Source organism: Euwallacea fornicatus, chromosome 6, assembly GCF_040115645.1.
Source record: "Euwallacea fornicatus isolate EFF26 chromosome 6, ASM4011564v1, whole genome shotgun sequence".
NCBI classification, from domain to species: Eukaryota; Metazoa; Arthropoda; class Insecta; order Coleoptera; family Curculionidae; genus Euwallacea; species Euwallacea fornicatus.
The window spans coordinates 1,165,201-1,180,460 of record NC_089546.1 but is presented as its reverse complement, the minus strand read 5'-3'; the positions used below and the strand labels follow the sequence as shown (position 1 = coordinate 1,180,460).

Below are 15,260 nucleotides of genomic sequence, written 5' to 3'. Positions count from 1 at the left end.
AGAAAACGTTGTGAAAGTGTAAAAAAATAAATGCCCCTCTAAGGGGAATGTTCAGGCCAGGGGCTTTTAGTCACTGCCTAACAGAATCGACTGCCTCACAAGGCACCCGAAGAAGGATCTCCTATTTTGCTGGTGTGAGTTGTTGCAATTCGAAGGACCAGACGCTGATGCGTCAATTGATGTAAATGGGGTTCAAGGGTTCGGGGAAGACAAACTCCGTAGCACGAATTAAGGAATTTACTTTACAGATATCACTCTAATTTACACTACGGATCTACAACTTTATATACACTTCAATTTTACAGAGTCGGCACTGGGTTGCCCGAGATCTGAGAAAGTTCACGTATAAAGCTTGAGGGGTGACTTACAAAAGAGTTACTGAGCAGAGATTTGAGCTAATGTTGTGAGAGAGGTTTGAGATAGAGTTCCGCGTTCAGGGATCGGGAAGTATCCGAGATACGGGAGAGAGAGAGAGTTCGCGAGCACTGTTTTAGAGTTAAGTTATGTGAGAGAGTTGAGAATAGAGTTCCGCGTTCAGGGCTAGAGAGGTATCCGAGAAACGGGAAGGAGAGCGTTCGCGAAAACTGTCTTGGAGTTAATGTCCTGAAGGAGTCTTATATTTTTTGCGTCCCAGGGATTGTGGGGCTGGAGGGAGATCACCATGATAAGATCTTGACCAATCCCAACCGACTCCGCCCCCTAGTTTGTGGAAAGTTTTTTCCCAAGAATCTCCACGGTCAAAGCCCAGATGTGGCTCTCTGGTTCCCTTGACAGATTTATCTGGTGCCCCCCATAAATTGGGACAGCGATAAATCAAGGAACCAGTGCCATTACCGTGGTCGGGTTTAAGCACATGAAGGTAAGTGCTGCATCGCGGGGTGCGATGCAGCAGATGTGTATTGGGATTGTTCCAACGTCTTTAGGGCCTAATTGGAGCCCAGCGATACCGCTGATTTATGTTAGGTTTTTTCCCAGCAGGAAAAGTTAGTCATTTCTTCTTTTTAATTATTAAGAGAGGACTTCGTCTCTCCAGCATTTGCTCTCACCAACGAGTCAATATTACAAATAGGGAGGAACTATTTCTCTTCTTATATAGTGATCAGATAAGACATTGGTCAAGGGAAAATTACATCTTATCTAGGTATCTTAGATGATAACAATTAACGCTACAAGGGAAGGGAGTGCTATTATTTCCCTTTCTAATAATTGAGTGTCCAGTGTACAATAAGTTTTTTCGCTTCAAAGGGCGAAAACAGCGTTTTCCTCGCGACTAACAGTACAAAATATTCTAGGCACATACAGTAATAATTGTACTATTAACGAAATAGATGGTTCATTTTGAAATTTTTCTGGGTCAACTGATTCCTAGCTAAACTTACCACCTAAAACTCGTTCCTTTGTTCCTTTAACCCACTGAAAGTGATCTGGATACTATATTTAATTCCACCGTTGCCCATTCAATGGACGGTTACAATGGAAAACGATCCTGTTAAATATTTAAGGGCGTACATTTCCAACAACAGTTTGGCTCGTTTTATCGCATATTTGGCCGAAAGTGCGAAAATAAAAAGTTGTCGTAAAAATGGTAATGTGATATTTTTAGTTGCCAGACCACATCCAGAGGTCGCATTTTATTCGACTGAGTCGAAGTGGATGTTGGCCATTTTTATTATCTGCATTACGTTAATGGTGGCCTCACTGAATGTATTTCCTGAGCGATAACGGAAACGGAGGTAGAAAGTTTAAAAAGCATTGCCCAATTAATTGCTCTGAAATGCCTGAAGTATCAGCACTTAGAAACACTCGCCTTAATTAACGTTGTGAAGTGAAGTATACCGCTGTCATTAGTTCACTCTTAAGTAGGATCCATTGACTATATACATCTATTTACCTCATATTCATTTTGGTATTTGATTGGTAATTAACCATTATTATACAAAACCTCTAATTATTGATGTTAATTGCACAAAAATAATCACACCAAATTAACTAATTGTAATATGCAATTAATTTCGATTGTCACTGGCATCAGAGGAAAATTTATAATTCTGACTGCTGCACTCGTTTTAATTACTTAGTCCTTGTAATGCATTTAATGCTGCAACGTATTGATGAATTACAGGACATTGTTACGATATGGAATCAGTGGTCCAATTGAATACTGTTTTATGCTTTTAACAGTAATTTTGTCCATTGCATGCCTCTGCCATTCATCTATTATGTGTGTACATTTTCCATAATTGAACTGTGAGAACGTTGTGCAGGATTTATATTTGATGCAGGGAGGAGCGTTTAATTTAAAAAAAAACGGATAATTTATGGATAAAATACAGTTTTAATGAATATATAATCAGAAAATAGGTTTAATTTAAATTTCATTGGTAAATTCGTGACAAAAGTCATTGGACAACTAATATGTTAATATGAAGCAATTTATCGAAATAATATTTAATAAAATATTTTGGTCTTCCGCACACCAAATCCTCGAAGAAGTAAACCTAACCTGAACAGACATGAGCAAAGTAAAGCGACAACTACATAAACATCCCAGCTCATACTTAATCAATTTCGATAGAAGATGTGCAGAAACATCTGATTTCAGAAATAAAAAAATCTTCACCTCAGGGCAAAAATATATTTTATCAACATACTTTGTACTAGGTATAATCATCGAAGACGGAACAGCACATTACACAAAGGCAAAGCGGATGCGTTCGCCGGAGACTTTCAAATTGCTTTCAGCATGTCGATAAATCCAAAATTTGACAAATTTCATTGAAATCTAGTCAACAATTGGTATGATTACTGTTTTGATAATTTATCGCACAACACATGAAAACTAATTACAGAGACAGAATGACGACACTGCACTTACTGTGTGTGACAAAATGACGGAGAAAACCATGGAGAAACTTCAGACACTCACGGACAAAACAATAACATGATTCTATAAATGAAAGTTTACACTATACACCACTAAAACCAAGTCCTATTTTCAAACCATCAAATTAAAGCCGCTTCACCAGCAATAATAACAGATAGATTCACAGGAACCAAAGAATGACAGAGTACCTGGGAATAACAATCGAAAAAAATTAATGTTTACAAAACATATACGAAACAACATTAACATACCTAAACAAAGAAATCAGCAATAAATCTGCAACAAAAATATAGGGTGCCCTTAATTAGGTGCCAACCCTTAAACAGCGTAATCGACATATAAAAGTAACACCAAATTGGTAAATAAACATACATGTATCTTGAAGTGCCCCCTAACGGAGCTGCGTTCCCTTGAAGGAGGTTTTACTGAGATTATTTTTGTTAAATAATTCCTAAGTTATTTAATCTAAATGTACGAAATTTTGATATTCTTACAATTTTTACGTACTCAATCCAAAATATCTTATTAAAGTAGTTCATCGTAAGGTTCTGTTATTAACAAGATTTTTGTTACAAAACAGCCATATTTTTTTAATGGATATGAATTTTATATTTTTTTGCTTAAACTATGTAAAACTAGAGTTTTTTACTGATGAAAGGTACTCTTGAATAAAATCTCTAACCGTCAACGTTTTTGAGAAAAATGCACTTTAATGTTCTGCATATATTTTAAATTACTTTCAGTTAAACACTGAACTAGGCTGCGGAATAACAGCTAGTTGTTTAATATTTGACAGTTTGTTATTTTTATATACTAATTAGTTATTTTTATCAAACTACAGTTACGGAACACAAAATGAAACTAAACCGATTAATAACTAAACCATTTATGTAAGTAAACGTTCAAGTAAAATTCACCCGAAAATAAATTTAGATAACTAGAGGTTACTTAACTAATTACTAGAAATATCAAACTGTCAAATATTAAGCAACTAGCTTTCATTTTAAGACCTACGTCAGTGTTTACCTGAATATAATAACAAATCTATGCGTAACATAAAATTGCATTTTTGTCAAAAACAGTAACGGTTAGAGATATTATTTAAAACTAGCTTTTTTTAAGTAAAAAACTCTAGGTTTGCGTATTTTTAGCAAGGAAATATAAAATTTGCATAGACTAAAAAATATAGCTGCTTTTGTAACCCAAAGCTTCTCAATGGCAAGTCTATGATTGACAGTTCATCATATACTTGTCACTGAGAGTACTTGTCATTGATATACTTGTCACAGTATATTTTCATCAAATATTTGGATGGAGCACGTCAAAATTGTGAGTATACGAAAAATTCGTACATTTATGATAAGTAGTTTAGGTGTTATTTAGCAAAAATAATTTAATAGGGGCCCCCTTCAAGGGGTAGTATGTCTATTACGGAACTCTTCAGAACATATGTTTATTTACCATTTTGGTATTATTCTTGCAAGTAGATTATGCTGTAAAGGGTTGGCACCTACATTTGGGATACCCTGTATACAAATTAACTTGCTAAACAGGTCATAACACACACACGTAAAGACAACACAAAAATTAAATGATATATCTAACCAACATAACCGATTGCATTAAGACTAATTACAAAATTAAAATACCCCAAAAATCCGTTACGCAACCCACCCAACCAATTAATATACTGACGCACATACATAAAAAAAATAACTGAAAGACTTGTATAACTGCAGAAGAAATAGAAAAATTATCCCGCACAACTCGACAATACTAAAACCACTTTGCTTAACAAGAGAGACAAGACAATCCCACTTTCTCTTTTCGTCAACCACCCTGTTGGGACATTTCTAGATCGAGATCATAAATTTAGTTTCTAATAATATTTGGTCTAAGTTAAGAATATGTACCACGGACAGAAAGGCCAGTATGGTCGATAGTCATTTTCCGATGAAGTAAAGACTGTTTATTTATATACAGGATGTCTGAGTTACATGCATTAAGAGACAATATCTCCGTTATGGTTAAAGATACTCGAAAATGTTTTAAGGACAAATTGTTTGGTTTGATGGATGTTTTTACCACTTGCTGTGATACCCAAAGTCAATGTCAATTTTTTTTTGTCAAATGGAACACCCTGTATATTTTTGCATTTCGAAATTTCACACATAAAAATGATTAAATAATGATTAGATCTCTCTATAGCTAGATCTCAAGTTTAAATGCTGCACGCCAGTTTGCCTGCATAGTTGCATGCCTGTAATTTCGTTTCCTTTTTTTTTGACATTTTGTTAAAACATAATTTTCGCAAAATTTCAAATTTTCTACTACTTCAAATTCAAATTTTGTTTACATGCTAATTATACGTGGTATATTAAGCTGACTGATTAAAAAAATATATATATTACACAGAATGTTCAAAAAACAATATCAAATTTAAACAATTTCAATTTGGTAATGAAATGTTTATTGCTACAAATATTCAAAATGATTTTAATTAACTTCTAAATATTTGTTTCTTATGTTATGTTATGGAAAGTGCGTTGCATATTTGCGAGCATTTTAGATATAACGGTAGCACAAGCTTGACGGATCCTTTGTTGCATGTCGGCATGTGTTGTAGGTTTCCTCGAATAAATAATTTTTCTAATAAACTCCCTAAAAAAACAAGTGGAATAATGTTAGGTGAACCTGATGGCCAGGGAGTCGAACGTCCCCTTCCTATCAATTTGTTAGCATATTAAATATCTAACGCATTACAAGAACGAACGTAATGTATTAATGCACCATCTTGTTGCTCTTACATAACTTAACGTACTATCGCATGAATATTTTCCGATTTGCAGGAAGAGCATTAATTATGAAATGTGTATATACTGCTATCAAGTGTTACATCAAAAGAGTGTAGTTCAATTAAATAATAACCAATTATACCACATCACATATTTAATGACCAACGATGCTGAAATCATACACTTTATATTTATCTAGGATGTTATGCCCACCAGTAATGCATATTGTGATGATTCATATGTTATACATAAATCAATACTGATTTCGAAGCTAGCAAAGACATTTTTAATTATTATTACTGAATATTAAAATTTGCAGATTTGATTAAGAATGGTTAATCATTCCGTAGACATATCAGCAGTATTAAGAGAGTGTGCACGAAATTACAGGCATGTTTATGAGCTCTATGCAGCCAAAAATCCTATACGGCATTTATACGTAAGGTCAAGGAATAGGGAAACCTGAACATTATTTAATCATTTTAATAGGTGGAATCTAAAAATGCAAAAATATATAGGATGTTCCATTTGAAATAAGAAAGTTGACATTGACTTCCGATATAACCAGAAGTAGTAAAAATAGTAAAATGTGACCACATAATGTATTTCATCACACCAAACAATTTGTCCCCAAAACATTTTCAGGTGTATCTAATCATCACAGAGATATTGCTTCGTAACCCAGTTAATGAAACACCCTGTACATAAAATTTTTGGGACTGTCATTTAAAAAAACTGAATTTTTGTGAACTGAAAGTAGAAAAGGCTTTCGAAATGATTAAATGACTCAAAATTCAGAGTTTCACGTTTATCTGAATATTTCAGAAACTCTCCGAGATAACATAAAAGGTAATTATTGAAAACACGTCGTAGGCGTTGAAATATCAAGTGCATGTTTGGAATAATTTCATCTGTTCGTCAGATATATGATGGTAAATAATAAATATCTTAATCAATAACTTAGTTGATAGTTCACCGACTACCGAGGGCCTTTTACCAATGATCACCATTTATAACAAATTTATGAGTGCATGGTGTACTCCTCAAAACCCTTATAATGAAGCTAGCATCGAAGAAATATCACAGCCAAAATACACAATTCAATTTGAAAGTTTCTTACAACTTTCTATTTTCTGTACCTAAGGAAATGACAAAAATTCGAGCCGTGCTAAGAAATGAACATTTTCCTTTCATAAAATCAAGGGATAAAAATAAAAAAAAATTAAATTCTCTCTGCTTTATCTCAATTTATCAAATCGCACATCACATCTAACACAAAACGTGTGCCATAAGTCAAATACTTCATTAGTTAAAGTATGGAACCCCTTGAAACATAAGTTACTCAATCTGGAAATATCAAATTCCCATTTTCAACAGTACTCGCAACTTGGATTTGTAAAAGGGTCTGGAAACATTCCAGAATTGGCAACTCGTAACGGTAGCAATGTGCTTTCTGTATCGAAGTTCATGTCGCTATTAATCAAAGCAAACTTGAATTACGTTTTCAGTTCAACTTTCCTAAGAATATCGTATACTGCCCAACCGTGGAAAAGTTATAATATCGATGTCATTGAAGTTGATTTTAGTTTCCAGGAATTAAAGACTCATTTATACAGGGGCATATTTTTTCCGAATTACAATAGCTTTTGGTCAGGTATTTTACACCATAAAGCAATAATTCTAGTTGGCTATATAGACTAAATTCGAAAAACGCTTTGTTAAATTAATGTCTATGATTACTGCAGTGGAGCATATATGTATATCTGCATACAAATCTTCTACATGCAAATCTAAAAAATTATAAGAAATTATTTCACTAATTTCCCAGTGCTACTCCTTCAAATTGCTTTTGGCAACAGTAAATATTTTTTATAGAACAATGGAGTTATAAACTATAACTTTCCAAATACTGCAGGAACTATGGTGAATCCTTTGTATGACTTTAACGTACTTAATTCCAAATTTCATAAGATGGCTTGTTCCTTTTTTTTCAATGGTATACACTAAAAAACTTGGACGTCTGTGCGTACAGTTTAGTTCTCCACTTGTATAATTTTGTTGAATCTAAACTCAAAATATCGGAAAAAACGATTAACTAAATTTCCAAAAGAAAATTTTCAAAATAAATTGCAAAAAATTGGTAATTTTTTAAATAGAAAAATATGTTTTTAACAAAAATCATAATGCGCACAAAAATAGAATGAGCCCTAGTGGTCTATTTATATAAGTTTACGTTAAATAACCTTAACATTTATCAAAACAGCATTCACTAGTTTTCCATTGGTAAATTATCAAAATGAACCTGCAGAATGAGTTACGTGTATAAAGCTGAAATAAATAGAGAGGAAGAAATGGCTGAAGGTCGAGGACCGGCAAGAAACTGGAGCCTTTATGTAATATTTTATGAATCAGTAGAATTTTTCTAATCTTCTACGTGGAAAGAGAATGATATTATAATTGAAAAATGAACAGACGTTATTTTTACTTTTTAGTTTGTTGCCACGAGCGACGGGCGTTATTGTAACTTTACGGCCCGTTTCCAGTGAGTGAAGGGCTGCGAAAATAAAACCATGCCCGCTGGTTGTAAACAGTTTCGACCCATTCGAATGTCAGATATATACTTTTAGGAAAATCAGTTTGAAATTTTCATTTTAAAAATAATGCCTGAGGGGCTATGGCTGGTAGGGTTCCATTTATATTATTTTGGCATACAAAACTCTAAAATTATCAATTCAAAGAAATTATTTGCCAATTTTCCAATACAATGTTTCTAGAACAATTCTGTTCTGTAAATATGGAAATTAAATCAATTAAGGCTCTTAGACTTGTAGAAAACATTTTTGGTCCACCGAGATCCCTCAGAAATTGAATCAAAATGAGGAACTGCACTGACCATTTGTGACTAAATTATAAAAAAGATTGCATGTTTTCAACAAGATTCTAAAATAATTTTACTCGAGATTATGAATAAATTCAAATGTGTTCAAAACTGTGAAAACATTTTTTTAACTTTGTGTACAAGTTTCTACAACATTTCTGGAAATTTATGAAAAAATTCAAACTATTTCATGTTACTACAAATCTCGCTTTCAAGATTGTTGGTGTTTAAACGTAAATTCGTCAGGAGCATCAACTATCAGTAAAAGTAGAAGTATTTGTTTTAGTCAGATTTTACTAAAAGTTTAATTCAAGTGTCAACAATTAGTTTTTTACTTTACTGAAAGTGTTATGCCCTTACAACCGTACAATCCGTAGATTTCTTCGCACCGTAGCAAAGATTATGAAAATCTCAATCTACGTTATTTGCTCCAATTTTGTCGCAATTGCTGAAATAGTCTGTTTGCAGGAACTTTGTTGACTGCTTCAGCATATTATAATCAAAAGAAATATTTTTAGTTGAATCTAATGGACAAGTACTTTCAATAAATTAACAAATATTTAAAATTTTATAAAAAAGAAAAAAATGACCTTGGTAAAGGGCAATTTGAAATTATGTAATTTTGACTAGTTTTTGCGGGCTTTATGCTTTTTGGGCGTATTTTTGTAGCCAAATAAATCTCTGCATCGAACAATAGAATTTTAACAAACGTTAATGCATAAAAAAAGCAATTAAATGTGCCCTATTTTGGTAGACAGTATCTATAAAATAGCATTAATCATCTTCAACCCTTTTAGAGCAATCATTGGGGTAGTTTTTATTAAATCAAATTTCAACACTTTAACGATAAAATAATTTAGATATTATAGGAATCTAGTACCTATTATTTTCTGAGATTTAAGGTTTTATGTTAAAGTTAAAGTTTCTCAACTGCAATTCTTGGCACTCACTATATGGAAGGAGTAATATAAAGCTTACCTGTATGGGTCCTTAGGTGCGCTTTCAAATGACTGCTTTTCCCATAAGACTTATAGCAGCCTTCATAGGAGCACTTGTGCACTTTCCTGGATAGCTGTCCACTGTGTCTTTTATTTGACTCACTGCGTCCCACGGAAATCTTTTTCGACCCAAAAATTTTGTCCCTTGAGTTCAGCTTTTTCTCCATTTTACTCCTGTTTATATGCAAAGCCATTACCGACACTTTCTTTCGCTCTCTTTCCAACTTCTCCTTTTTAACTTTATCAATACTGGAAGACCTCTTTTTCTCTTTGGCAACATCTCTCTTCTTGCTTTTTTTTGGATAGTCGGATGGTACTTCAGGCACGGGTTCTTGCTTGATTTGCTTCAAATCCGTCAGAATCCTACTGACCATATACGAAGACGATTTGGTCGTGGAAAGACGATTTTTGATGTTATTGTCTGTAGAGTCATCTAGTGATGGAAACTGGTTTTCTGTAGGTGTGTCAAGTGGAGAGGTGTATTTTAAGTCTTGTTTCTCGGTGGGATCGAGGGATTTTTCTTTGTAGGAGAGGTCTAAAGGAGCGCTGAATTGAAATCTGCTGTTGGAGAGTTGAACGAGGCATTGTGCTGCGAAGTTTATATCGTCCATGCTGTCTGATTTGTTAATCCATGAGTCTAGAAAATGGAAATGAAAAATGTGAATTTTTTGCGTTTTTTTCACTACATCCCATTTACTTAAAAATATATTAATCACAAAAATTACAGTAACCGCAGTGATTATTACTAAGGTAAAAGTTATTTTTTGTTTTTGTTCTTTCTCAACAAAGCGATAAAGCCCCATCCCAAGTTTTTTACCTATGACCATCTGATGAGTCCTAACAAGTACGAAATCGGTAACAGTGTAGCATGGTGTTTACATCCACCGATACAATGGTGGAACGTCACTCGATAACGGAATGTATTATTGTATAATAGTAATTCTATACGCGTTAGTTTTCTTAGTTTATATTTTTTATAATATTTTTTCTAGGTTCTAAAAATGATTGTCATCGAAACGTGTAACAGAGCTTTCAACTGAACTCTTAAAATGTGGTGAGTGTTATTCTCATCTCTTCGTTACTTGTGCGTGAGGCGTTATTCTGACGCAAAATAAAAAATTAAATTAACAATTCGCCTCAAATGGATCCAATATATGTGTAAGTTAATTTTATTTATTTCAAATTTTTGCACATTTTTCGAGATTAGGTTGTGTTCCATAAACTTTGTAGGATTGTTCTAAGTCTCTAGGTGAAACTATTCATAATCTAAAATCCCACACAACCAGGTCTGTCCAATAGTTCGTTTATAAGGTTTATGGGGGCTTTATCGCTGAAGCTTTCGAGAATAAGGGTTGTTTTTTATGGAGGAACATTCGAAGGTAAGTTTATGATATATACTACAAGCAACTTCAATTTTTCTATCGGGGAACGATATAAGCAAAATTTCTGGGGATAAAATATTTGCATTTTTTGCAATATAGTAAACCATGTTTTTTTTTCTGCTAAAACAGTGAATTCGGAATGAAGCCCGATGCACACAAGGCGAAACCGCACAACCCCACTAATTACGTTCTTCTTGTGCCTATTTACCTAATCACTCAACGCACTGTGCAGAATTCTTGCCGTGCCACACCCAAAAGAACGCCCTTTAAAAAAATGAGTCTCGTAAGAGGTTCATTGTGATGGAACTTTCTCTATTATATGGAACTTTTGCCCGTGGAAATTCCGGCATGAGAAATCGTTTATGAAAAAGAAGTCTTTGAAAACACAGCCGGAACGGCGTCAACGCCTGCAAGACCCGTCTTTGTGATAAACTTGGCAGTGAACAGAATTGAATGGCGTTTTTGCACTATTATTTTAAGGTATGAATATTGCATCAGAAGGAATAATGGAAATTTTGTCGTATGGGAAAATTCAAATTGAGTTCTTGGTAACGTACGTTAGAAGTGCTTTTGATAGTTAGGTCATTCATTTCTGAAGAAACTTTTACGCAGCGAGAATTGTTTGATTCAGAGCTTACGATGTGTTCTTGTGATTTGTTGCCATCGGTAATATAATTTACAGAAAGTTCCTTTCTGCGAACGGTGGATACACGGACAGGTGTAAAAAATTGTCCCCTCTGAACAGGCTTTTGCCCGTTGTTTCCCAAAAGTTTACGTTATGTGGTATCACCGACAAACACAAAGAAAACTAAGGCAATATCAAGGAAAATATACGAGTAGATATCATCCTGAAATGCCTATTTTCGAGTATACTACACTCGCACAAAATATATCATTTTGTCCGTCGCTACAAAGGCTTCTCTTTTATATCTTCCTCCTCCTTTTTGATAAAAATCTTCGTGCTTGCCTTTTGTAGACGGTTTACATACGTACAATGCCCACGGCCAGATGTCGGCAATGATACATAAACCCTCGTTACTTTATTGTCGTCACATTTTTAACGCGAAATCTTTTAAGGCTTTGTGTTCGCTGAGATAGTGGACGTATTGCAGTAGAGTATATCTCTTTGTGGGTATTTCGTTCATCCAGGAAAAGTACATCAAACATGGCTGTTATAGTTTACGATCCGATTAAAGCACACCTCTTTCATTGTTATCCATTGTCGGTGTGCATATGGCTAAGGTACGAATGTTAGGATATTTTTTCACAGTTGTTTGTCTCATCACATTTTATTTTATACACTGACTCTCAAAAAAACTACAACACCAAAAATAACACATCGTACACGTTTGAAATTCTGGCATTACGTTGGGTCGGGTAACAGATAAAAACAATCAAAATATCAAAAGAAAATTATTGTGAATAAGTGAAAAAATTTTAATAATAATTTAATAATGGGTGGTATCTCCTCTTAAATTAATATGTACATTCCTGTAAGCGACGTGGCGTGCTTAAAATTAAATTGTCAATATCTTCCTGTGGTATTGTATCCCAGGCAACCTGTACCTGCTCGCGGAGTTCATCTATGGTCTCTGAAGGGCGATATAAACGTTGAAGTCTCCGACCCATTATATCCCATACATGCTCTAATGGGGACAAATCTGGAGAACGAGCTGGCCAAGGCAAAGTATCCAAATTTTCAGCTTCCAAGTACCTCAAAGTATCGTTGGCTACATGTGGTCGCGCATTACCCTGTTGAAATGTGCTTCCAGGATGGTCGTGCATGTATGTTACAAGAACCTGTTCTAAGACACTATTAATGTACCTCTGGGCGTTTAATTCATCATAAATGAAAATAAGAGAAGACCGACTACCATACTGGATGGCACCCCAAACCATGACACCTGGTGTTAAACCAGAATGACGCCATTCCAAAAAGTCAAAATTTAATCGCTCTCCTCTGCGCCTTCCAACACGTAACCGTCCATCAGATCGCCATAAACAAAATCGGCTCTCATCACTGAACACGATTCTTCTCCACTCATCCACCCATTGCTCTCTCAGACGACACCACTCCAGTCGGGCCAACCTGTGGTTTCGTGATAATGGAAGCCGACGCATAGGACGATATGAATTTAGTCCAAAACTTCGAATTCTGCGATACATTGTACCAAGGGAGACCCTTCGATTTAGGGTGACTACCCAGTTAGCACCAAGAGATGGAATTGTTTCAAACGGGGCGCCTGTCGCTGAACGACGAAGTCGCCGGTCTTCGCGTTGGTTCGTCATTCTTGGACGGCCACTACCACGATGACGATTTACTGACCCTTCGTTAGACCAATCTCTCCAAGCTCTTAGCACTGTTGATGCGTTTCGATCCAATCTACGTGCAATTTCGCGGAAAGGTAAACCTGCCTCATGCATACCAACAATTCTTCCCCTTTCAAAGGGAGTTAACTGCCGATAAACTGCATTTTGCACTACCACACATTTAATATGGTACTAACAATAATACCTTTATCGCTATCCGCCTGTAAAAAAACTTGCAAAAAGAACGATCGTCACAGATAAAGAAGTAAAGAAAAACTTCATATCGTATTAAAATACGAACTTGAAATTTTTATCATTTTTTTCTCTTTACAAGTCTAAAATCATACCAAAATTTCAAATACATACAATGCGTTCTTCTTAGTGTTGCGGTTTTTTTGAAAGTCAGTGTATTTCTATAGAGGAATAATGAGCTTACTAAGAAGGTTCGGTAATGGAGGCATTTTTTTAGAGAATGTTCGCTTGAGTGTCGCTAGGCGAGAATTCATGCATATAGTGTTTGACGATCGCATAAAGTACTACGTAATTATTTTGGCGGTTCTGCATTTTTTTTTGTTTTATTAGGATTTCATTCCTTTAGTTGAAATGAAAATATGTACTAAATACAGGGTGTCCGAAAATAACGTTGAAATATTTTAGGAGGTGATTCTAGAGGTTAAAATAAAAAAAAAAGTTCTTATAAACATACCCCAAAAAATGCTTCTTAAAAGGGCTAGAACCTCTTAAAGGAGGACCTCTGAAGATGTTTTTTTCGCAATATTTTCGAAAAGGCTTGTGTTAAAATTAAAAAATTCGGTATATGTTAATAAGTTTGGATGGAAAAACTCTCTTTGTGTTAATAATTGCTAATTTTAGTCAGGGTCATCACATACAGGGGGTCTCCTACGTAAATCTTGCATTAAATTTTTTTGTTTATGACAATTCTGTATTTTTTATATAAAATTACTGATTCGCAAATAATTTTCAGTAAAAAGGGTCCTCTCATTACATCTCGTTAGGATAGACCGTTTTGCAGAAAAATGGATTTTTATAAATCGATGCGTGATTACAGGGATCGATTAGGGTACAATTTTCTGTGAAGAAAAGAATAAGAAGATGTATTGAAATAAACAGAGGCCATTTTCGACATTTGTTATGAGTAATAATTACTAATATTTGTCTTCTAATTTCTGGTTAATAAAAAATATTTCTATTACAAGGATGCCTGCTATGTTTATTAAGATACATTTCTATGTCCCTGTAATCGCGAATCGATTTATAATAATCCATTTTTCTGAAAAACGGTCTATCCTAACGAGACGAAATAAGAGGACCTTTTTTACTAGAAAATATTTGCGAGTCAGTAATTTGATTTCAAAAATAAAAAATTGTCGCAAACAAAAAGTTAAGGCAAGATTTACGTAGAAAACCCCCAATATGTGACGCCCCTGACTAAAATTTGTAATTATTAAAACAAAGAAAGTTTTCTCATTCCATTTTATCAAAGTATACCGAATTTCATAATTTTAACACAAACTGTTTTGAAAATATTTGAAAAATTCTTCAGAAGTTTTCATTCAAAGGGGTTTAACCCTTTTAAGAAAAATTTTTGAGGGCATGTTTATAATAACTTTTTTTATTATTTTAACCTCTAAAATCACCTCCTAAAATATTTCAATGTTATTTCTGGACACCCTGTATATTGTATATTGTATAGGTTTGAGTTGCGCGGCACATTTTTTCTTTCATTTTATTTGGGAAAAACGTATCAGGTACAATTATGAATTGTTGGAAAGATGAAATTACTTTCTAATTTTAAACTAACTGAAAATAATATTCGTCCTTTACGAGAAGCTCGAATGAAAACCCTTTTTAACGTATCAATGACAAATTTGTTATACCTTTCAGAACCCAGGATAAAATTGTTACAATAATGAAAATGTAAAATTAATAGAACTGAAGTATACAGAAGTATATGTTTCCTTCCAACGGCTCAATTTTTGGTTGTTTTGAAAA

General features: G+C 34.2%; 1 protein-coding gene across 1 annotated transcript in view; it reads right to left on the bottom strand.

Moving 5' to 3' along the window:
• LOC136339623 (Krueppel-like factor 13) overlaps nucleotides 1-15,260 on the bottom strand; it is a 157,016-nt gene that overhangs the window by 129,577 nt on the left and 12,179 nt on the right. Inside the window, exon 2 of the mRNA XM_066283036.1 lies at nucleotides 9,536-10,192. Coding sequence (XP_066139133.1) covers nucleotides 9,536-10,166 — 631 coding nt within the window. The 5' untranslated portion in view covers nucleotides 10,167-10,192. The remainder of the gene's footprint in view (nucleotides 1-9,535; nucleotides 10,193-15,260) is intronic.